Source organism: Sciurus carolinensis, chromosome 8, assembly GCF_902686445.1.
Source record: "Sciurus carolinensis chromosome 8, mSciCar1.2, whole genome shotgun sequence".
In the NCBI taxonomy this organism is placed as follows: Eukaryota; Metazoa; Chordata; class Mammalia; order Rodentia; family Sciuridae; genus Sciurus; species Sciurus carolinensis.
In genome coordinates, this window is record NC_062220.1 from 131,209,776 (window position 1) to 131,231,351 (window position 21,576).

Here is a 21,576-nt window from a genome sequence, read left to right on the forward strand (position 1 = left end):
TGGTCGAGTGCCCCTGAGTTCAATCCCCGGTGTCCCTCCCCGCCAAAAAAAATAAAGGGCTGTTGCGGGGAGGAAGTGGAAGTGCGGCAGGTGAGACATCACCCTGAGGGTGCCACACATGGAGCCCTCCGGAGGTGTTGAAGGCCATCTTGGTGGCGCCAACAGAGGAGTCGAGATTCGCCCTCTGAGGCGGGCCTCCCGAGGCGCGGCCTCCTACTGAGGCGAGGCCCGGCCTCCAGCGCGGCAAACGTGCAGCACCGCCCCTTCTGCTTGTGCCCGCAGGTGCTCATCGCCAACAATGGGATCGCCGCAGTCAAGTGCATGCGCTCCATCCGCAGGTGGGCCTATGAGATGTTCCGCAACGAGCGCGCCATCCGGTTTGTGGTCATGGTGACCCCCGAGGACCTCAAGGCCAACGCAGGTACCTGAACTTGACCTCTCGCCCATCTTTCTCTGCCCACACCTCTTCTACCCTGCCCAGCCCTGGAGTCCCAGGGCTCTTTCATGAGTCTGTATTTATTTGCTCCTTCTTTCTTTAACAAGTATCTGGTGATAACAAAATGGCGCATGCCTGCCATCCCAGTGGCTCAGGAGGCTGAGGCAGGAGGATCGCATGTTTGAGGCCAGCCTCAGTGAGACCCTGTCTCTAAATAAAATACAAAATAGGGCTGGGGATGTGGCTCAGTGGTCGAGTGTCCCTGAGTTCAATCTCCCCCAAAAATGAGTTGTGGGGCTGGGGTCGTGGCTCAGTGGTAGAGCGCTTGCCTGGCACGTGTGAGGCGCTGGGTTCCATCCTCAGCACCACATAAAAATAAATACATAAAAATAAAGGTATTGTGTCCATCTACAACTAAAAATATTTTTTAAAAAAGAGAATGAATTGTGCCTTACACACATGCAGATGTGAACCTTGTGCTCTTTTGAAAACCTGACTCAGGTCTTGTCCTGCCCCTGCTTAAAGGGCTTTTGAGCCCCACGTGGTTCCCAGGTCAGCAAGCTCAGCACTGTCTCCTGGGTCCTCCCGGAGCACAGGCCCTGGGCTCTGCCCTCCGGGGACGCGGCTTTGCTTGTTTCTCACAGCTCATTTTACAGATGAGTCAGTTGGGGCACCGGGACATAAATTTGTCACTTGCCCAGGGTCCCATGACCAGCATGTGACGCAGGTGGGACTGGAAGCTTGGTGTGTCAGAGTTCAGAGCCTTCTCCCCGGGGCCTCCGCCGTGGTAGACCATCATTCTAGACGTTCACCCCGGCTGGGAAGGCCCCACAGGACTCGGCCCGGCTGGCCTCCTGGCTCCGTCCCCAGGTCCGGGTCACACTGGCCTCTGGTGGCTCCTGGGCCACCCTGCACTGTCCTGTCGCAGAGTTGGCACAACGGGACTGTTACCCTCCTTTTCTCCTTTGCACGCCAGGCCCCTCCCGCCACCTTCAGGTCTCGGAGTCCTCTGTTGCTTCTCGGGGACAATCTTGTTTATTTCCTTCCTGGCACTGACTCCAGTCTGTAGTTATTATGTTCATTTTCTTGTTTATCTTCTCTAATGTTAAAGAAAAACTCCACGCAGACCAGGAGGGTGTCTGACCGTGCACTTCGGCATCTCTGGGACCTTCCCAGTGACTGACGCTCGTGGGTTCCACAGGCATCAGAAGCAGGCAGGCTGGAGGGATGGTGGCACTTGTCTTTGGACAGAGTCTAGCTTTTCACAGTCCCTCACACTACCCCGTCACCATCCCCTCTTCTCATTCTTTGACCTTGTCCACGAGTGACTTTTTTAGGACGTGTTCCTAGAAGTGGAATTTCTAGCTTAGAGAGGATGAGTTTTTAAGATTTTATTGATTGGTACCAGGTTGAACCCAGGGATGCTCCACCACTGAGCCACATCCCTGTCCCTCCCTTTTTATTTATTTATTTATTTTTGAGACAGGGTCTCACTAAGTTTCTTGGGGCCTCACTCAGGTGCTGAGGCTGGCCTCGAACTTGCTGCAGCCTCCCACGTGGCTGGGAATACAGGCATGTGCCCCCATGCCTGGCAGGTTTAATTTTATTTTATTTTTGGGGTGCCGGGGATCCAGGATGCATACCAGGCAAGTGCTCTACCACTAAGCTTCATTCCCAGGCCGGAGCATGAATATTTTAGAATCAAAACATCACGTTGTCTTCAGCCCCTTAAGGCAGGAAATCCTGTCGTAGCTGCAACATGAACAGACCTTGAGAAATCATGCTAAGTGGAATAAACCAGCCCCGCCAAGACTAATACCGTGTGAGTCGTCTTAGAAGAGGGGACTAGAATAGTCATATTCACAGGGACAGACTGCGGAACAGTGAGTGCTGGTCCTTCCGAGAGAGGGAAGAGGGGAGCGTTTATGAGTATTGAATTTAGATTTGTAAGGTGAAAAAGTTCTGAAGATCTGCTTCACCATGGTATGACTATGTAACACTACTGAACTGTAAATCAAAATGGTTGTGATGCTGAGGTTTATGTTACATATGTGTGGGTGTATGTATATATTATACATAATTTTTTTTGTATGGGAGATTAAACCCAGAGGCATTTATCCGTTGTGCCACATCTCTGTCTTTTTTTCCCCCATATTTTATTTTATTTTATTTTTTATTATTATTATTTTTTATTTATTTTTTTTTGCGGTGCTGGGGATTTGAACCCAGGGCCTTATGCTTGCGAGGTAAGCACTCTACCAACTGAGCTATATCTCCAGCCCCCCACACCCGTATTTTATTTTAAGACAGAGTCTTGCTGAGTTGCTTAGGGCCTCGCTCAGTTGCTGAGGCTGGCTTTGAACTTGTGATCCTCCTGCTTCAGCCCCGCCGCACCTCTCCCCCAGCCGAGGGGATTATAGGCACGCGCCCCTGCACCTGGCAATGTTATACATATTTTATGATAAAAAAAAATCCATTGCATTGCTTAATGGTAAAACGATATCAAGGTAAACTTCAAGTTGAAATTTTTTAAAAATCACCTCTAATCCCACTCTCTGGACAGACGGCTTCCTGTCCCTTTGTTCCCTTCCAGGCCTAGTGCAGAACATACCTGTTTTCACATAATCAAATCTTATTCCGTTGTCTTCAAGTTCCCTTGCTGGCCTGGCCGTGGTCGGCGTGAAATCTTCACGGTTTGGTTTCCAGTGAACAGAGTGTGGCCGCCCCTCTGACTTCTGCCGCCGACCTCCGTCTGTCGGGGGCCTTCCCTTTTCCCTCCTGTGTCATTCCAGAGTACATCAAGATGGCGGATCAGTATGTCCCGGTCCCAGGAGGGCCCAACAACAACAACTACGCCAATGTGGAGCTGATCGTGGACATTGCCAAGAGAATCCCTGTGCAGGTAAGTGGGCCAGGGTGCCCCTGAGCCCTGGGGCCCTGGACGCTGCAGGTCAGAAGGGGCAGAGGCGCTGGGTCCCCCAGGACTGGCTTCCAGGGGTGACGAGGGTGGGAAGAGCTGTGGGTGGGAGCGGAGGGGAGTTCCTGAAGGAGGCTCTCCCGGTGTCCGTGTCTGCAGGCGGTGTGGGCCGGCTGGGGCCATGCCTCTGAGAACCCCAAGCTTCCGGAGCTGCTGGCCAAGCACGGGATTGCTTTCCTAGGTACAGTGTTGAGGCCCTCGGGGGCGGGAACGGGGACACGGGGACACGGGGACACGGGGCCATGGGCAGGTGTCCTGCTGCTCTGTAAGGTGAGGGTCAGTTTGCTTTCCCAGGTCGCCTTTTCATTGCAAGGAGCAAGGGAGTCCCCGGTGGAGGTGGGAGGGCACACCAAGTCACAGGTCCTGGAGCTGTTGCCATGGTTACCACAGTGGAAGGCTGCTAGGTTTCAGCCAAGTTCAGGTGTCCGAGGAGGTCTGGAGGTCCCGTTTCTGAGAGCACCACGTATTTGTGCTGTTTCTTGGGTCTTTAGGATGCCCTTGAGGCCAGAGCCCCTGGTCTCTGTACTTAGGAGGTAAAATGATACTTACTGCCTCATGGCACCTATTGGCTTCAGGATTTTTATTTGTGTACATCTTTGTTAACTTTGTACTCGTACGTGCATCCTTCTGTGCCCCTGGGGATCCGTGTCACAACCCCGACAGGTACCCAGATCTGCACGTGCTCAGTGCCCTGGCATAAAATGGCCTAGTATCTTCATATAACCTCCTGTATGCTTTAAATCATCTCCAGATTACGTACAACACCTAATACAATGTCAGTGCTATGCTGTTTTGTATTATTGAGGGAATAAGGACAAGAAAAAATTCTGTATGTGTACATGTTACAATTTTTTTTTTTGGTACCGGGGGTTGAAGCCAGAGCCTTGTGCGTGCAGGGCAAGCACCCTCCCAACGGAGCCATCCCAACCACCCCCGGTGACTTTTATATATATATATATTTTTATTTTGAGACAGAGTCTCACTAAGTTGCCCATGACCTTGCAAAGTTTTTGAGGGTGGCCTCAAACTTGTGATCCTCCTGCCTTAGTCTCCCCAGTCCCTGGGATTTCGGGCATGTACCACCATAGCCAGTCAGATGCCAGATAGGAGTGTTACAAACAAACAAACGTATTTTCCATTCTTGGTTGGTTGAGTCCTTGAATGCTGAAGGTCAGAGGGACCGAGATGTAGTAGCAAAGCGGAATGAGTGACTGTGATAGAGCCCATCAGACTCACAGAACCGAAAATATTTCCTGTCCGGCTCTGTATAGAGTATCCGCTACCCACCTAGCTCTCTGAGGTGCTAGCTTGCCCCTCAGTCCAGCTTTTTGCCTTCCCTCCAAGTGAATTTCGTGAGTGCCACTTGGCTCCGTTGCCCCTCAGGTGGGTTCACAGTGCGCAGGTGTCGAAGGTCGACCCAGGTAACGGCAGACAGATCCTCTTCCTCCCTGGCATGAGGTCAAGCTCCTCCAGAGCTGGAAACCGAGTGCTTCTCCCTGTCCCCTTGCACCCTCTGCACCTGGTCCTGCCACGCGTCCGTGGCCTTGCGGGTCCTGCGACTGACAGAATTCTGCTCTCCTTCTTGCCCGTGCCCAGGTCCCCCCAGCAAGGCCATGTGGGCCTTGGGAGATAAGATCGCCTCCACCATCGTGGCCCAGACCCTCCAGATCCCAACCCTGCCCTGGAGCGGAAGCGGTAAGGGGCCCAGGCTTTACTGGGGGGCTGCTTGGCTGGGCCTTGCTGGAGTGAGCAGTTCCTGTGGAAGGAGTATGCTTTTGAGATTTTTTTTGTTTAAAAACATATTAATCAGATGGTTCAACTGCATTGTCGCCAACTTAGAAAATGTCCACAAAAGAAACAGAAATCATCCGTAATCCTATGGCCCAGTGTTGAACATTTACTCTATTGAAGGTGCCTACTTTTTCAGACTTTGTGATGGACTTAGCATTTAAAAATTCAAATCTTGGGGCTGGGGAGAGAGCTCAGTTGGTAAAGTGCTTGCCTTACAAGCACAAGGCCCTGGGTTCGATCTCCAGCACCAAAAAAAAAAAAAAAAAAAAAAAAAAAAATCTTATATTTCCTAGATTGTGACTTATTTTTTCTACTCATGAATATCTATGTCAACAAATACCATTTAAAATGCCTGCATGGGATTTTATCCTATGGATAGGCTATAATTTACTTAACAGTCCTCTGTGGTTATACAACTTGGGTTATTTCCTAATTCGTTTTCTAATTTTAAAAATTGTCAAAGGAAGGAAGGATCTTTGATAATCAGATAGCTAAACTTAACGGGTTCTTTTTAATCATCTTCTCAGGATAAATTCCTAAAAGTAGAATTTCTAGAACAAAGTAAAAAATAAACAGGAAAAAAAAGTCTCAGGAGTTTCCTATTGAAGTCGATATTTTCCTCTAAGGGTTGAAAAATTTCCAATTTGGAAACTTTGTTTTTGTTAAATCTTCACAGGGTTTTGGAAAATAATGATTCCCTTATAAATGACTCTCTAGGGGAGAACTGGGATTGTTTTTGGATTCAGGCTCATGTGGTTGCTCAGGTAGATGCAATTTTTTTTGGGGGGGGGGGTGGAGCTGGGTGCTGGTGCTCGGTGCTCCACACCCCCAGCCGCTCCGTTTGGGTTTCTTAAGCTTCATCTCCCACTGAAGGTTGAGTCAGACCTAAAGACCATGAAAAGCCCGCGGTGGGGAGTCTTTTTGTTGGTCCAGAGCAGCTTCACATGCTGAGCAGAGACCTGGGTGGTCTCTGGGTCCGGTGTTTATGCCATGGCCAGGAGCATTCCGCTGTCTGTGACTCTCCAGGCCTGACGGTGGAGTGGGCAGAGGATGATCTGCAGGAGGGAAGGCAAATCAGTGTCCCCGAGGACGTGTACAACCAGGGCTGCGTGAGGGATGTGGAGGAGGGCTTGGAGGTGAGCCCGGGCGGGTCTTCCTCCCCCTCCCCTCCCCCTCCCCCTCCCCTCCCCCCTCCCCCTCCCCCTCCCTCCTTCCCCTCCCTCCTTCCCTTCCTCCCTCCTCCCCTCCTCCCTTTCCTCCCGCTTCCCCTCCTCCCTCTCCCTCCCCTTCCTCCCCTCCCCCTCTTCTCTCTCCTTCCCCTCCCCCTCCTCTCCCTCCCCCCTCCTTGCGCGGGGTGGCGGGGGAGGGGGCTCAGCCACTGCCTTCACTTCTAAAGAGGTCTGTTTGTCCTTTGCCCCAAGGCTGCAGAAAAAATTGGTTTTCCACTGATGATCAAAGCTTCCGAAGGCGGCGGAGGGAAAGGGATCCGGAAGGCGGAGAGCGCCGAGGACTTTCCCATGCTTTTCAGACAAGTGAGCGCGCTTGCGTGGGTCTTTGGGGATTGTCCCATTCCAGCTGATTTCTGAGCGAATTAGTCCGTCACCCTCCGAAAGACGTCGGCAGGAGTTGTCTCTCAGGCTGTGTTGTATTTTCACTTCTCAAGTAATCTTGCAGTGCTAGGGATTGAGCCCAGGACTTTGCAAGTACTCTGTCACCGAGCCACATCCCCAGCCCTATTCTGTATTTTATTTAGAGACAGGGACTCAGTGAGTTGCTTAGCACCTCACTTTTTTTTTTTTTAAGTTAAAAAAAAAAAAAATATATATATATATATATATATATATTTAAATTTATTTTATTGTAAACAAATGGGATACATGTTGTTTCTGTTTGTACATGAAGTAAAGGCATGCCATCTGTGTAATCATATATCTACACAGGGTAATGGTGTTTGATTCATTCTGTTATTTTTCCCTCTCCCCCCTCTTTTCCCTCTATACAGTCCCTCCTTCCTCCATTCTTGCCCCCTCCCACCCCCTGTTATGTGTCATCATCTGCTTATCAGCAAGATCATCCTGTAGTTTTTTGAGATTGGCTTATCTCACTTAGCATGATATTCTCCAATTTCATCCATTTGCCTGCAAATGCCATAATTTTATTCTTCTTTATAGTTGAGTAATATTCCATTGTACATATATGCCACAGTTTCTTTACTCATTCATCAATTGAAGGACATCTAGGTTGGTTCCATAGTCTGGCTATTGTGAATTGAGCAGCTATGAACATTGATGTGGCTGTATCTCTGTAATATGCTGATTTTAAGTCCTTTGGGTATGAGCCAAGGAGTGGGATAGCTGGATCAAATGGTGGGTCCATTCCAAGTTTTCTAAGGAATCTCCACACTGCTTTCCAGAGTGGCTGCACTAATTTGCATCCCCACCAGCAATGTATGAGTGTACCTTTCTCCCCACATCCTCGCCAACACCTATTGTTGCTTGTACTCTTGATAATCACCATTCCCCATTCTGTTAGCACCTTACTTTTGCTGAGGCTGTTTTTGAACTTTGGTCCTCCTACCTCAGCCTTCTGGAGCCGCTGGGATTACCGAGCACCCAGCCTGTGTTGTATTTTGAAGCAAGTGCATACATTGTTATTCAAGAAGTCTTTGATCTGTGTTGACTTTTACACCTTCTCCTTAGATGATTGGAGAATCTCTGATTTCAAGAATTTCAGAGATACTGGGTGGAAATATCTGTTAGCGACTCTGTTTGCCTCTTGAGAGGTAGAATGTTATGTACATTTTAAGAGTCTTGGGATTTTTAACATTTCTATATGAACATTTCAATTGTGAGAACGAATTGTATATTTACTTACTCGTAAGGAGTTTTCTTTTTTAAAACAGAATGCCTGTTACGAGCAATGTTTTGAAAACAACTATACTGGATGGAGTCTAGTGCTCCCAAGCCTAGGCATGTAATAAATTTTGTGCATTCTTTTCCTTGTAAAAAGAAAAATTATACTGGCCATCTTCCCATTCTTAAAACTTTTAACATTTCTGAGTTTTCTTCCAGACCTTGTGCATGCGTATATTTTATAAAGTTATATTCGGCCTACGCAAAATTTTCTTCTACATAAAAAATTCCTCAGTGATAGATCTTGAACATTTTTACCACAATTATTTTTATGATGGTACAGTATTCCACGTGCCGTCATAAAAACAACCAAGAAAGCATTTCTTCTCTGCTAAACATTTAGCTTATTCCCATTTACCTTATTATGAATAATGCATTATAGTCTGTAGAATTGTCTTCATCCATTTTCTGTTGCTGTAACTGGGTATCACTAACCAGGTATTGTTCTAAAGAAAAGAGGTCTATTTCAGGTCACAGTAGACTGAGTCTGAGGGGCTGCATCTGGTGATGGCCTTTTTGCGGACATAGTCCCAAGGTGGCTCAGGGTATCACATAGCTAGAGACCTTTGTGTGTGTGTGTGTATGTGTGTACACACGCGTGTGTCTCCTTGGGTCTCTTTCTTCTTATAAAGCCACCAGCATTTGATCATGGGGCCCCCACCCTGATGACCTTATGCAGTTGTGGTCACCTCCCAAAGGCCTCACCTCCAGACACCATAGATGGATTAATGCTCTTAATATCTCACAGTGGGAGTTAAACGCCTACCTGAATTTCACAGGGGACACACCATTTTCAAACCATGGCGAGCGTCACATGGACCAGGACTGAGAAGGAAGCTCAGTGGTAGGGCGCCTGCCTAGCCTTCTCAAGGCTCTGTGTTTGATTCCCAGAGCCGAAAAACAAACCACAACAAAATACCCCATGGTATTTAATACCGTAAATAATGCTTAGCTCTTTTTCCTCTTCGAAGTCACTTTCTTAGGGAAGACCTAGGGAGACAGACTAGGTTCAGCTGCCTGACTTGGTCTGTATCGAAGGTCCCTGTCAGGAAATCACTCACTAGAAAGGTTTCACCATGTCACTGTCCCTGGCAAAGTGTGTCACATAAAGAGAATAGTGACTTTGCCACCAGGATGTCTCTTGAGGTGTACAGGGTTTTTTGGGGGTGCTTAGGGGACCTATGTATAGGAAAGTTTCAGCAGTAGTACAGAGTTCCGCCGCCTTTCCCCAGTCCCCACTGTTGGCGACTGCCCCATTTGTGAAAGGTGAGAGGTGAGTGTGGGACTGTTTCTGTTAACCCATTATGTCCCGGCGTCCCACATGCAGGGCGCCTATGAAAACTTCAGTGGAGCTTAGCTTATAGTATTCATGGGACACTGGGACATAATGGATTTTAAGTCGACTGCAGACTTGTTTTGCATTTCAGGAATTTTCCCACGAATATCCTTTTCCTGCTGCGGGATCCAATCTTGGATACCATGTTGCATTAGGTGTTATACAGATTTTAAAAGGTTTTTTAAAACATAGTTTAGGGGCTGGGGAGACAGCTCAGTTGGTGGAGTGCTTGACTTGCAAGCACAAGGTCCTGGGTTCAATCCCCAGCACCAAAAAAAAAAAAAAAAAAAAAAAAAAAAAAGACATAGTTTAATTTTAGAGTCACTATAAAATAGAGCAGAGAGTACAGAGTGCCTGTGTGCCCCCACCTTCACACACCCAAGCCTCCCCCAAACTTTTTTTTTTTTTGGTACTGCGGATTGAACTCAGGGACACTTAACCACTGAGCCACCTCCCCAGCCCTATTTTGCATTTTATTTAGACTCAGGGTCTCACTGAGTTGCTTAGCACCTTGCTAAGTTGCTGAGGCTGGCCTTGAACTCGAGATCCTCCTGCCTCAGCCTCCGGAGCCACTGAGATGACAGGCATGCGCCACCGGGTCCCGTGATTGCCGTTCTTGTGTTGTTCGGTGTGAGTTCTCTTAGCAGATCTCAAGCACACAATGCAGTATTATTCCCTCCAGTCACCATGGTGTAGATCCCCAGAAACCAGTCTCGGGGCATTATCTGTAGGAGATGGGATTGTGGGGGGCATTTCGACATTTTCCCCATGTTGGACTTAGGAGAATGTCGTGTCTTGGAGAGCGATCAAACGAGACTTAAAAATGCGCAGATCCCTGGAGGAGTTCCCTAACTGCATCTCTGCTCTTGTCAGATGATCTCTCCTGAGAACGTCTGGAAACTCCCAGAGCGGCTTTCCCCATGGAGAGTGACGGGCTCTGCTTCGCCCTCAGGTGCAGAGTGAGATCCCGGGCTCGCCCATCTTTCTCATGAAGCTGGCCCGGCACGCCCGGCACCTGGAGGTCCAGGTCCTCGCCGATGAGTACGGGAACGCGGTGTCGCTGTTTGGGCGGGACTGCTCCATCCAGCGGCGGCATCAGAAAATCATCGAGGAGGCACCGGCCACCATCGCCACGCCGGCCGTGTTGGAGTTCATGGAGCAGGTGTGTTCGGCAGAGCCGGGGCGCCAGCGTGCGCGTGGGCGCAGCTGCAGGGCGCTCCTGGGCTCAGCTCGGCGAGAACCTTCTGTAGTCACGTGGTTAGAAAGCGGGGCATGCGCCCGAGAAGAGCCGGCAGGCCCATTTCAGGGCCGATTGCATTGCATGGGTGATTTGAATTTGGATCGGGTCATCTGTGAGGTCCCCACGGAACAGGTCCTCGGCATGCATTGGGTGAGGGAACCGTCCCCATTACAATGACTCCAGAAAACCCTGGACCCTTCCTCGGTCTGTCTTTGCAGTGTGCCGTCCGCCTGGCCAAGACGGTGGGCTACGTGAGCACAGGGACAGTCGAGTACCTGTACAGCCAGGACGGCAGCTTCCACTTCCTGGAGCTGAACCCTCGCCTGCAGGTGGAGCATCCCTGCACGGAAATGATCGCCGACGTCAACCTGCCCGCTGCCCAGCTGCAGGTCAGCCCCTCGCTCCTGTCCCATGAGTCCCTCCTGCCCCCTCCCAGCGGCCTGTCCCCTGCAGAGTGGTCATTTTGATGTGTGAGTAGCATTTGGAACCACTGTAAGCTCGGCGGACTCAACAGGCACAGTTAGCGGCCAAATAAAATGGGACAGAAAGTGGCCAAAGCAAGCTTTATTGGAATTTGGCTCTAGGGCGAAATTCCCAGATCCCTGGGGTATAGGGACCTGGCAGGTGGCCCTGGATGCCCAGGGTTTTTATAGGCTGGGATGGGAGGCGGTCCTGTTGAGTGACAGGTGGGTGTGAAGGATCAGTGCAACTTTCCATCCACCTTGCTGGGAACTTTCTAGCCCCCTTGCTGGTCATCTTTGGCGGGCTGGTCTTTGTTCCAGCTGCTCAGTTCTGCCCCCTACAGTCGCCTAATTTCCGACCTAACAACCGCAACACCTGAGAACCTTCTGGAAAGTGATTTGTCCCCTTCGTCCAACCAAGAGCCATTAGAGAAACGGGTGAACGCTACGGACTTTTTCCCTAGGAGAAGGTATTTCATACATTTTCAGAGCCAAATACCCTTCTCTCCATCCAGAGAGGGAGTTCTCAACTCCGGCCTCGGGCCCCATTAGCACCTGCACTAAGGAGATTTCAGACATTTTCTCCTAATCCCTTTCCTTTTGAAATTTTGTCATCACAGATACACTTTAAATCTCTTTGGGTACTGTAGATAGAGCTCTGCTTTCCTGTAAAAAGAATAAGGTTTTTTTCACCTCCTTGGGGACAGTGTGACACCTGTTGAGAACGCATGACCCACGGCTGGGAACTCTGCATTAAAGAAAACACTAGATTTTTTTTTATGAATGTCTCCTTCCCCCTCCCTCTCTCCTTTTTCCTTCCTTCACTCCTCCTCCTCCCAGTCACCTGATTTTTTTAAAAAAATTGGTCTGTTTACTTTTTTTTAGTTTAAAAAATTACAGGAGAGTTGGGAGAATAGTCTCATGAGCCCCCCTACACCTTGCATCTGCAGCCACCAATTGTCATGGGTGCTTCCTCTTGCTCCATTTGTCTGCTTATGGGGTTATCTTTTGGGGGGTGTCTTCCTTTGGTGACATGATTGTACTGAACAATCATGGCAGGAAGTCCCTATAACACGTCAGCATAAAGCCCTAAAATCAAGGGCATTCTAGAACAGTAACACAATATAGTTATGACCCTTGGGAAACAGGGCATTCATGCGTTGTATTTAATATACTGTCTACATTGAAAATACTTCCCCCACCCCCCACCCCCTCCCACTAATGTCTCTCTCTCTCTTTTTTTTAATGTCTTTTTTTTTTTTTATGGCTATTTTTGTTTGTTTTCTTTATTTATTTTGGCACGGGGGATTGAATTCAGGGGCGCTCTACCACACTGAGCCACATCCCCAGGCCATTTTATTTTGAGAGCGTTTCGCTAAGTTGCTTAGGGCCTCACCAAGTTGCTGAGGCTGGCCTTGAACTTGTGATCCTCCTGCCTCAGCCTCCCGAGTGGCTGGGATCACAGGCATGCGCCACCTCAGCCAGTGACGTTGGCATTTTTGAAACCGTCGGGCGGAAGGCCTGACTTGTCTGATTGCTTCCCGTCCGCGCTGGACAGGTTGGCAGAACATCGTGGAGGTATCCCACCCAGAGGCCCCGTTGTTGGATGTGATCGTGTGGTCAGGCTGGGGTCCCGAAGTCTCTGTTCTGCTTATGCTTCCTGCCCACGTTCCCTCTGCCCTTCACCAAACCTCCTTTTGCTTTTCTGGCCAAGAGGGTCACCTGTCTGCTTCCACAGCTGAGAGTCTCCTCCTTTTCCTCCCAGGTTCCTCGAAGCGGCTTCTTTTCATAATGGCGCCATTGGCCCTGCGGGAGCCGAGTCTGGCCTCCTGGCTCTTTTCTCCCTTTCCACCCTGTAGCACAGCGTCCTGTAGCTCTCTGAGCTCAGCCTCTGAAGGGGCCGGCTTTCTAGGGACTGACCCTTGCAGCTGGATCTTTCCATTGTAGATCGCCATGGGTGTGCCCCTGCACCGACTGAAGGACATCCGGCTTCTGTATGGAGAGTCGCCCTGGGGCGTGACACCCATTTCTTTTGAAACCCCTTCAAACCTTCCCCTCGCCCGAGGCCACGTCATTGCAGCCAGAATCACCAGCGAAAACCCGGATGAGGCAAGTGCGGGGACTCCGCGTCTCCACCATCTCAAATGCCCCCGCCTGGGCCAGACCCTGGAAGTGGGCCTCCCCCAGACCCCTGTGGTCCAGGCGTCTCAGCCTATAGACAGAAATGTCTGGAAAGGACGGACGTTCCGGGGTTTATCAGCTCATGGGATGCCCGGTGTGTGCCAGGCACCTGTAGGTCCTTCACATGTCTCGTCACGCATGTGACATTCCTGCAGCCTCTGGTGTTACCTGTATGACAGCTGGAGAGTTGGGGTGATCTGGCCCCTGCTTCTCCTGGGCCTGCGAGGGCCAGGCTGCCCCCCGTTGGTGGCCTTGCAATGTGGTGTCCACCTGTGGGGTAAACAGCTGGGTGGAGGGCCCAGGTCCTTTGATTTCTGGCCCTGGGCATCTGGCCCCTTGTGGGAGTCCCTTTGTGACTTGTTCTTACCTGGGTCTTGAAAAATGAACCCTATCCCAGCTCACCTGCTTACTGACTGTCCAAGTACTATTAACCCAGTAGTTTTTAACTTGTTTGTTTGTTTTACTTTATTCATTTATTTGTTGGTACTGGGGATTGAACCCAGGTGCTTAACCTGGAGCCACGCCCCTAGCCCCCCACTTTTTTTTTTTTTTTCAAGTTAGAGACAGGGTCTCCCTGAGTTGCTTAGAGCCTTGCTAAATTGCTGAGGCTGACTTTGAACTTGCCATCCTCCTGCCTCAGCCTCCCGAGGCCTGCAACCTGTTATACTTTATTTTTAAACTCAGTATACTTTTTAACTGATATATGAACACATAAGCATTGTATGTGTGAGCGAGGTAATGTGTTGTTTTGATTCAGGGACACATTGTGTGGTGTTTAAATCTTTATATTCAAGAAACTTGGGATAAGAGGGAGCCCCCCTTGATTTAAGATTTTTTTGTGGTACGAGGGATTGAATCCATGAGAGCTCTACCACTGAGCCTTATCCCAAGCCCCTTCTGTAGTTTTATCCTTTTTTTTTTTTTTTTTAATATTTTTTAGTTGTCAATGGACCTTTATTTTATTTATTTATTTATATGTGGTGCTGAGACTCGAACCCAGTGCCTCACACATGCCAGGCAAGTGCTCTACCACTGAGCCACAACCCCAGCCCTTTAGTTTTATCTTGAGGCATGTTTTCACTAAGTTGCTGAGGCTGACTTTGAACTCGCAATCCTCCGGCCTCAGCCTCCCGAGTGGCTGGGATTCCAGGTGTGCACTACACGCCCAGCTTGATTTAAGAATTTTAAGCTCTGGTCGTTGAACTTGTTTGGAATTTTTGGCTGCAAGCCAAACACCAGCTCTGACAGACGAGCAAAAGGGGAATTTTTCAGAGGGCTGGGATGGCTTGTTGACCAGACCCTGGAAGGATGAAGAATCCGGTTGAAAGGAACCCACACACCTGGCAGCTTCTCCATCTCCCGCCCACTTCCAGGCACCCTGCCACGTGCATGTGCTCTTACTTCATTCAAGAGTCCTAGCTGGAGGGCTCCCTGCTTTTTTCAGTGCTGGGAATGGAACCCCCTGTCCTCATGTATGCTAGGCACGTGCTCTACCACCGAGCTATACCCTTAGCCTCCACTCTACAATTGTATTTAAAAAAAATTCTTTTTTTCGATACTGGGGATTGAACCCAGGGGCTCTTTACTACTGAGCTACATCCCCAGCCTTATTATTATTTTTAAAAACTTTTTTAAAAATTTGAGACGGGGTTTTACTGAGTTGCTGAGGGCCTCACTGAGTTACAGAGGTTGGCCTCAAACTTGCGATCCTCCTGTCTCAGCCTCCCAAGTTGCTGGGATTACAGGTGTGCACCACCATGCCCGGCTTATTTAAAATTTTTATTATAAAAAAATGTCCAGTGTGTAAAGCCAGAGGACACCTCCACCAGCTCTGGCAGGGATCTGTGTTCACCCATGTGACGCTGGCATTGCCCCTGTCCCAGCTTGGTGGTGGTTGTCTCAGAGTTCTTTGACATTGAGGTGCTCCCACAGATACACCCCTGCGTAGACCTGCTCACGCCCGGGGCAGGAGCTGTGAGTGTTTGCTGATCACCTGAGCTTTTGCTTCTGGTTGGGCTCCTGGGTCTTTCTAGAACTGAATTCTGAGGAACATGCAGCTGGAGTAATGGCTTCTTGCACCTTGCTTTTTCTTGTCTGGGCTCCAGGGGTTTAAGCCGAGCTCCGGGACTGTCCAGGAACTGAATTTCCGCAGCAGCAAGAACGTGTGGGGTTACTTCAGCGTGGCAGCCACTGGAGGCCTGCACGAATTCGCCGATTCCCAGTTCGGCCACTGCTTCTCCTGGGGCGAGAACCGGGAGGAGGCCATTTCGTCAGTATCGCCCCCCTCTCTCCTTCCTTTGTCTCTCCTTCTCTCGTCCCTCCTTCCCTGGGCCCTCCCTTCGCCTTCCCTCCCTCCTTTAAGAATTAGAAGTTCCCTGGACCTCCATCAGATCTTTTGTTTTTAGTTGTTGATGGACTTTTTTTATTTATATGTGGTGTCGAGAATCGAACCCAGTACCTTCTGCATGCCAGGCGAGTGCTCCACCACTGAGCCACGACCCCAGCCCAGATCTTGGCTTTTGATTTGTTCTTTTGAGGCGTCCATGACAGTAGAGGGTATTCTGACATACTGGACACACATGGAGTATAACTGCCCATCTTTGTGGTTGTACATGATATGGAGTTTCCCTGGTCGTGTGTTCATATATGATCATGGGAAAGTGGTGTCCCATTCATGCCGCTGTGTCCCGCCCCGCTTCATTCCCTTTGTCTAATCCTGTGAACTTCTGTTCTACCCCGCCACTGTGCGCTAGCACCTGCATATCAGAGGGAACATTGGGCCTTTGCTTTTGGGGGATTAAGCTCTTAGATCTTGAGCTTGTAAGAGGTCTAACTTGAAGGAGACCCCAAAAGAGGTCCAAGGTGATTCCAGAAGTTTAAGAGGTGCTGAGTAGTACCACTGAATTAAAGGACAGAGGCCCCTTGAAATTGAACCCACCCATAATTCCCTCATTGGCTGTATTCACGGCTGAGACTTAGTTTCTGAGGGGTGTGTTCTGCCTGGGTCCCCGGCTCAGCCAAGTCCAAGTTCGTCTGGTTTCTGCAGAGTTGAGAAACCCGCACGGACGGCGGGACACTCGGGTTCTGAAACAGCACATCTCCTCTGAGCACCAGAAGTGAAACGCCAGCTGGTTTTGGAATTAAACATTCTTGTGTGGGTGGCTGGCTGTCCTTCAGAGTGCAAAAGCCCCGAGGCGCTGTGGACAGTTCATTTAAAAAGCATTAGACCCTGACCTGGCCCTCGGCCACCGATTAGTTGAACGGAGCTTGGCAGTTTCCACGGTTGGGCTTCCGTTGCCAGCTTGCACTCCTTCATTTTAATTGTGCCTGATGGTTTATGAAGGACCGTTTGCGGCAACGAAGGCCTAATCGGAGGAGCGGAAGACGGGCGACCCGGCCCAGCCCTCGTGGGCTGGAATGACCTGTGGCTTGACCCACCACGTCCGCCACGAGCCACAACCTCAGCCCAGTCTGGAGGGGGAGATTCCAGCTTTTCTTACTGCTGGGAGAGCCCAGGAGGGGACCAGTTGTCTTGGTTTTCCTGGAGCTGGTTTCCCGGATGTGGGGCCTCTGAAGAGGGGGATGCCCCTAGATACCTGGGACGAGTCAGTGGCCCTCAAGGCTGGTGGCTTCATTTCACATCCAGTTCCGCCCCACACCTCATCTCCCGCAGTCTGTGGACACCCTCGTTGGACTTCTCTGTGTCTTCCTTTTCTCATCCCCGAAGTGGGGCCTTTATTGTCTCTTTCCCTTGCCTGGTGACAGCTTGCAGGGAGTCTGTGCCCTGGGAAGCTCCCTCTCCTGGAGGAGACGTGTTCCGTCCCTCTCCTTCTCGTTCCTTCCCTCCAAACGTGCTGTGGTCCCCCAGGGAGTGGGGGCCTCCACCCTGCGACCTGTGTCCTTTCCAGCTGGAGGCTGAGTTTGGGGGAGGGAGCCACAGAGCCTGCTGGGCCCCCGAGCCAGGTAACAGGTGTCATCCGCAGGTGCTCCTCAAGCACAGTTGGGGGAGTAACAGTGGAGAGCGAGGGGGCTCTGGGAGGAGGAGGAGACTGGACTAGGTCACGGGGAGGACACTCGGTGGTAAGCAGAGGGGGCCCTTTCTCTGGCAGCCAGTGACTACTGTTGTAGTTGATTATAATTACAGTGATATGTAATCATGGTCACAGATTAGTGACCGGGTACACTCTGCACGGAGTGTCTCATTTGAATCCTCAAACGCCTGCACAACATCAGGGTTATCCTCCTATTTATGGATGAGGTAACCAAGGCCCAGTGAGCTTAAGCCACTTGTCCGAGGTCTCTCAGTCGACGTGGTTGGCAGAGTGACACCTGGCCATCTGAGCCAGGACCTTCCCCAACTCCTGGTGCTCTGGGGACCCATTGGGAGGTATCCAGAGGAGCTCTGTCTGACTTAGGAAAGCACTCGCCTGCTCTTCCCCTCCAGGAACATGGTGGTGGCTTTGAAGGAACTGTCCATCCGGGGTGACTTCAGGACCACCGTGGAATATCTCGTTAACCTCTTGGAGACCGAGAGCTTCCAGAACAACGACATAGACACCGGCTGGTTGGACCACCTTATTGCTGAGAAAGTGCAGGTAGAGACCTGCCCGCCTCTCCCCTCCAGGTGCTGGGACCTGCAGCTCCCTGCAGACACCGAGACGGGGGTCTTTCCTAGGCAGAGAAGCCGGACGTCATGCTCGGGGTGGTGTGCGGGGCCTTGAACGTGGCCGATGCGATGTTCAGAACCTGCATGACGGATTTCTTGCACTCCCTGGAAAGGTAGGGTGTGTGGTCCATTCATTTCTCTCTCGTGATGTGCGTTGGTGGCCCGGGAGGCCAGGATGTGCTTTCTTTGGGTGGCAAACCAGTCACTAGGCAATGGTGAGCCCTTTCCACCTGCTTCCCTTCATGAAATTCCTCAGATAAACCGCGGCTGCCGCTGGGCGCAATGCTGCACACCTATCATCCCGGTGGTCGGGGAGTCTGAGGCAGGAGGATTACAAGTTCAAGGCCAGCCTCAGCAACTTAGTGAGACCCTATCTCTAAATAAAATAAAAAAGAGGCTGGGGATGTGGCTTAGTACTTAAGTGCCCCTGACTTCAATCCCCAGTATTAAAACAAAACAAAAACCTGGGCTGCCCTGGAAGAGCCCCGGGTGGGGAAGGGTCCTGTGGAGTGGGGGAGGGGTGGGGATGGGGTTCTTGAGGCCAGGCAGCCGTGACCTGCAGACAGTCATGTGCACGTCCCTGTGGACTTGTGTAAGGGACATTGTAATACTTGGGCAGGGGTGGGTTGAAAAGCAGAGTAGGTCAAAGGTCATCTTTTCTGGACCCTCCCCTGTACCATAAGGTGACCAGTGACATGGACCAGAATGGAAAGTGGCCACGGGCTGTCTGGGTAGGTTTCCCCACCTCAGCAACAGTGACGTTTTGGGCTGGTCATAGTTGATGGGGGACCGTCCTGTGCATTGCAGGATGATGGCAGCATCCATGGGACAATCCGTTGTGTCCCTGGACATTGCCAAACGTCCCAGGGTAGGAGCAAAATCTCTCCCCACTGAGAAGCACTGTGACAGGCAAATGAAGCTAAAAAGGAAAGAAAGGTGGAAAGCTTTTCATTGCTCAGTTATTGTGCTTTCGAGCAGGAATGGAATGAGAATCTCTACTCTGGTTTCTTTCATAGCAGGTGATAGGTCCCGACGTGGGGAGTTTTTCTGAGAAGAAGCCATTGTGAATTTTGCTTCTGAAAAGCTTTTTTAAAATTTCACATTCTTCAACAGATGCTGATTCCTTTGGTTCTTTTTATTTTTGAGGGGAGGGAGGGAGCGCTGGGGACTGAGCCCAGGGGTGCTTTGCCACTGAGCCACATCCCCAGCCCTTTTTATTTTTATGTTGAGACAGGGTCTCACTAAGTTGCTGAGGCTGGCCTCGAAGGTGCCATCCTCCTGTCTCAGCCTCCCGAGTCCCTGGGATGACAGGTGTGCACTGTGGTTCTAAGGAGTGTCCATTTCCTTGGCATGATCTAAACTGTTTAATCAGACCTACTTTTTAGTACAGTCAGGTTTGCTGTGCTTGGGAAGGTCCAAGAGCTGGGTGAGTTACTGAGAATCGAACCCAGGGCCTTGTGCATGGCCAGCACTGAGCGGCACCTCCAGCCCCCTGGGTGATATGTTTAAACCCTAGGGATGCCTGTGGAGTTCTCGGCCCCTGTCCAGGCCATCAGCAGGTCTGTCTTGTCTTTCAGGGGCCAGGTCCTCCCAGCAGCCTCTCTGCTGAACCTCGTGGACGTGGAGCTAATTTATGGAGGCATCAAGTACATCCTCAAGGTATGGACCCTCGGGCTTCTCTGTGGCGCCCTGCAGGCCTGTTGGGGTTTGTTTTGTGTTGTGTGAACGTCGCTGGGTGGATCTTCTCATGCTCGGGTCTGAGCCGCTGTGTTCCTCAGGAATCCCCATATGTCTCGTGACCCTGAAACCCAAACACTTGGGTTTTCAGAAAGCGTAGGGCCGAGCGGTATGCAGAGATCATGGTGGAGTGTCCGTTGATCTCTTGTGGCTGCTGTAACAACGTGCTACAAGCCGGCGACCTAAGACAACAGCAGTTTACTTTCTCACGGTCTGGAGGCTGGAGGTCCAAAGTCAAGGTGCCAGCTAGGCCGTGGTGTCTGACCGTGCTAGGGAGGGATCTCTGGCCTTGTGGGGTTCTGCTGGTCGCTGGTGTTTCCCTGGGGACTGTACTACCCTGTCTGTGCTTTCACATGGCCTTTGAGTGTGTGTGTGGGGGGGCAGGGGGAGAGGGAGGCCTGTCCCCTCACTTCCACATCTGCACCCGTGTCTCCTCCCTTCTCCTTTTATAAGAATGCCCGTCAGGCTGGGTTCGGGGCCCATCCTAATCCAACGTGATTTCATCTTAACTACTTACATCTGCAAAGATCCAATTTCCAAATAAAGGTCACACTCTGAGGTTCCAAGAAGGTCATGAGTTTGGGGAGGATGTTCGTCCACCCAAAGGGGCAGAACCTTCTCCGAGCTGGCCTAGTCCACGGTCATTTCCAGGGTCTGTGAGGCTGCTTTTATTCTGCTTGCTGCACCAAGAATCCATGTGCGGATTCCGGGGTTCAGCCCCAGCAATCCTGGAGCTTCCTCCGATGACTGTCCTCTCTCAGAAGTGTCTAGTTACCCTTCCCGGGATGCTCGAGGTCCATTCAGCCCAGAGATGACCCGACGTGTGCAGGCACAGCGTGGGACCCTGGGTCTACGTGGCCTGGGCAAACCATGGCTTTTGTACCAGGGTCTGCAGGGCAGCTGCAGGTGCTGAATGTCCCCTGAAAGTGGAGACCGACCTGGCACTTCCCAGCCTCATATTTTGAGGGGTGAGGAAGAGGACTGAGTCTGACTCTGTTTCTGAGACATGATTTTTATTTACTTTTACTTTATTTTTATCATTGCTGAGCACACACACCTCTCGACTTTTAATTTAGCCAAACAAATGTGTTATCCTTGGGAGGTACTCTCAGTACCCCCAGGGTTTTGGGGCTGCCTTTGGGCACCTGGGTCCTACCAACTTGATTTTAAATGTGGCACAACCTAATTGCAGAAAACTTTAAAATTTCAAACAAGCACATGGAATCGCAAGACTCAACTATTATTCACCAGTGCATGGAGGCCGACTCTCTTAGGTGTTAGATCTCTTTCAGTTGCTTTGTTCCCCTTATTCACTGATTTGTACTAAGTTGAGATCGTGGTGCAAATAGTTTTCCTGCTTTGATATCTTTGGGCGTAGACTTATGCTATGAACAGGGTTTCTTCAGCGTCTGCCGTGTTGTCCAGAGGACTTTCCATGGTAAAGGAAATGTTCTCCCGGTGTCCTGTTCACTGTGACTGAGGAACTGGATTTTACATTTTATTTAGTTTTGATTAGTTTACTAATCAAATTGTTACTGGAGTGGGGATAGTCACCAGATTGGACAGAGAGGGTCTGGAGTTTTCCATGGCAAAGTTGACAAGATTGGATACTAGTTTAACAGCAGTTTTATTATTATCTCAGAAAATGTTGCAATACACATTCCTACCTTCCTGGCTATCTTTTGTCACAGAATCTTTTGTTGGTTGTGGGCCCTTTAAGATACCAGTTTTCTGAGAGAGAGAATACACCACAAAGTGCAGGTCAGGTGGGGCTGGTGTTTCAGTCGGATGGAAACTCAGAACCTAGTTGCTGTGACATTGCTCCAGTGTCCCACCTCT

At 50.4% G+C, this 21,576-nt stretch overlaps 1 protein-coding gene across 2 annotated transcripts in view; it reads left to right on the top strand.

Moving 5' to 3' along the window:
- Acacb (acetyl-CoA carboxylase beta) overlaps window positions 1-21,576 on the top strand; it is a 124,039-nt gene that overhangs the window by 49,580 nt on the left and 52,883 nt on the right. For both annotated transcript variants that reach the window (XM_047559932.1, XM_047559933.1), the window contains 13 exons: window positions 283-421; window positions 3,229-3,338; window positions 3,513-3,594; window positions 5,010-5,108; window positions 6,231-6,340; window positions 6,626-6,736; window positions 10,405-10,614; window positions 10,911-11,081; window positions 13,101-13,262; window positions 15,440-15,603; window positions 17,779-17,929; window positions 18,010-18,113; window positions 19,578-19,659. In XM_047559932.1, coding sequence (XP_047415888.1) covers window positions 283-421; window positions 3,229-3,338; window positions 3,513-3,594; window positions 5,010-5,108; window positions 6,231-6,340; window positions 6,626-6,736; window positions 10,405-10,614; window positions 10,911-11,081; window positions 13,101-13,262; window positions 15,440-15,603; window positions 17,779-17,929; window positions 18,010-18,113; window positions 19,578-19,659 — 1,695 coding nt within the window. The remainder of the gene's footprint in view (window positions 1-282; window positions 422-3,228; window positions 3,339-3,512; window positions 3,595-5,009; window positions 5,109-6,230; window positions 6,341-6,625; window positions 6,737-10,404; window positions 10,615-10,910; window positions 11,082-13,100; window positions 13,263-15,439; window positions 15,604-17,778; window positions 17,930-18,009; window positions 18,114-19,577; window positions 19,660-21,576) is intronic.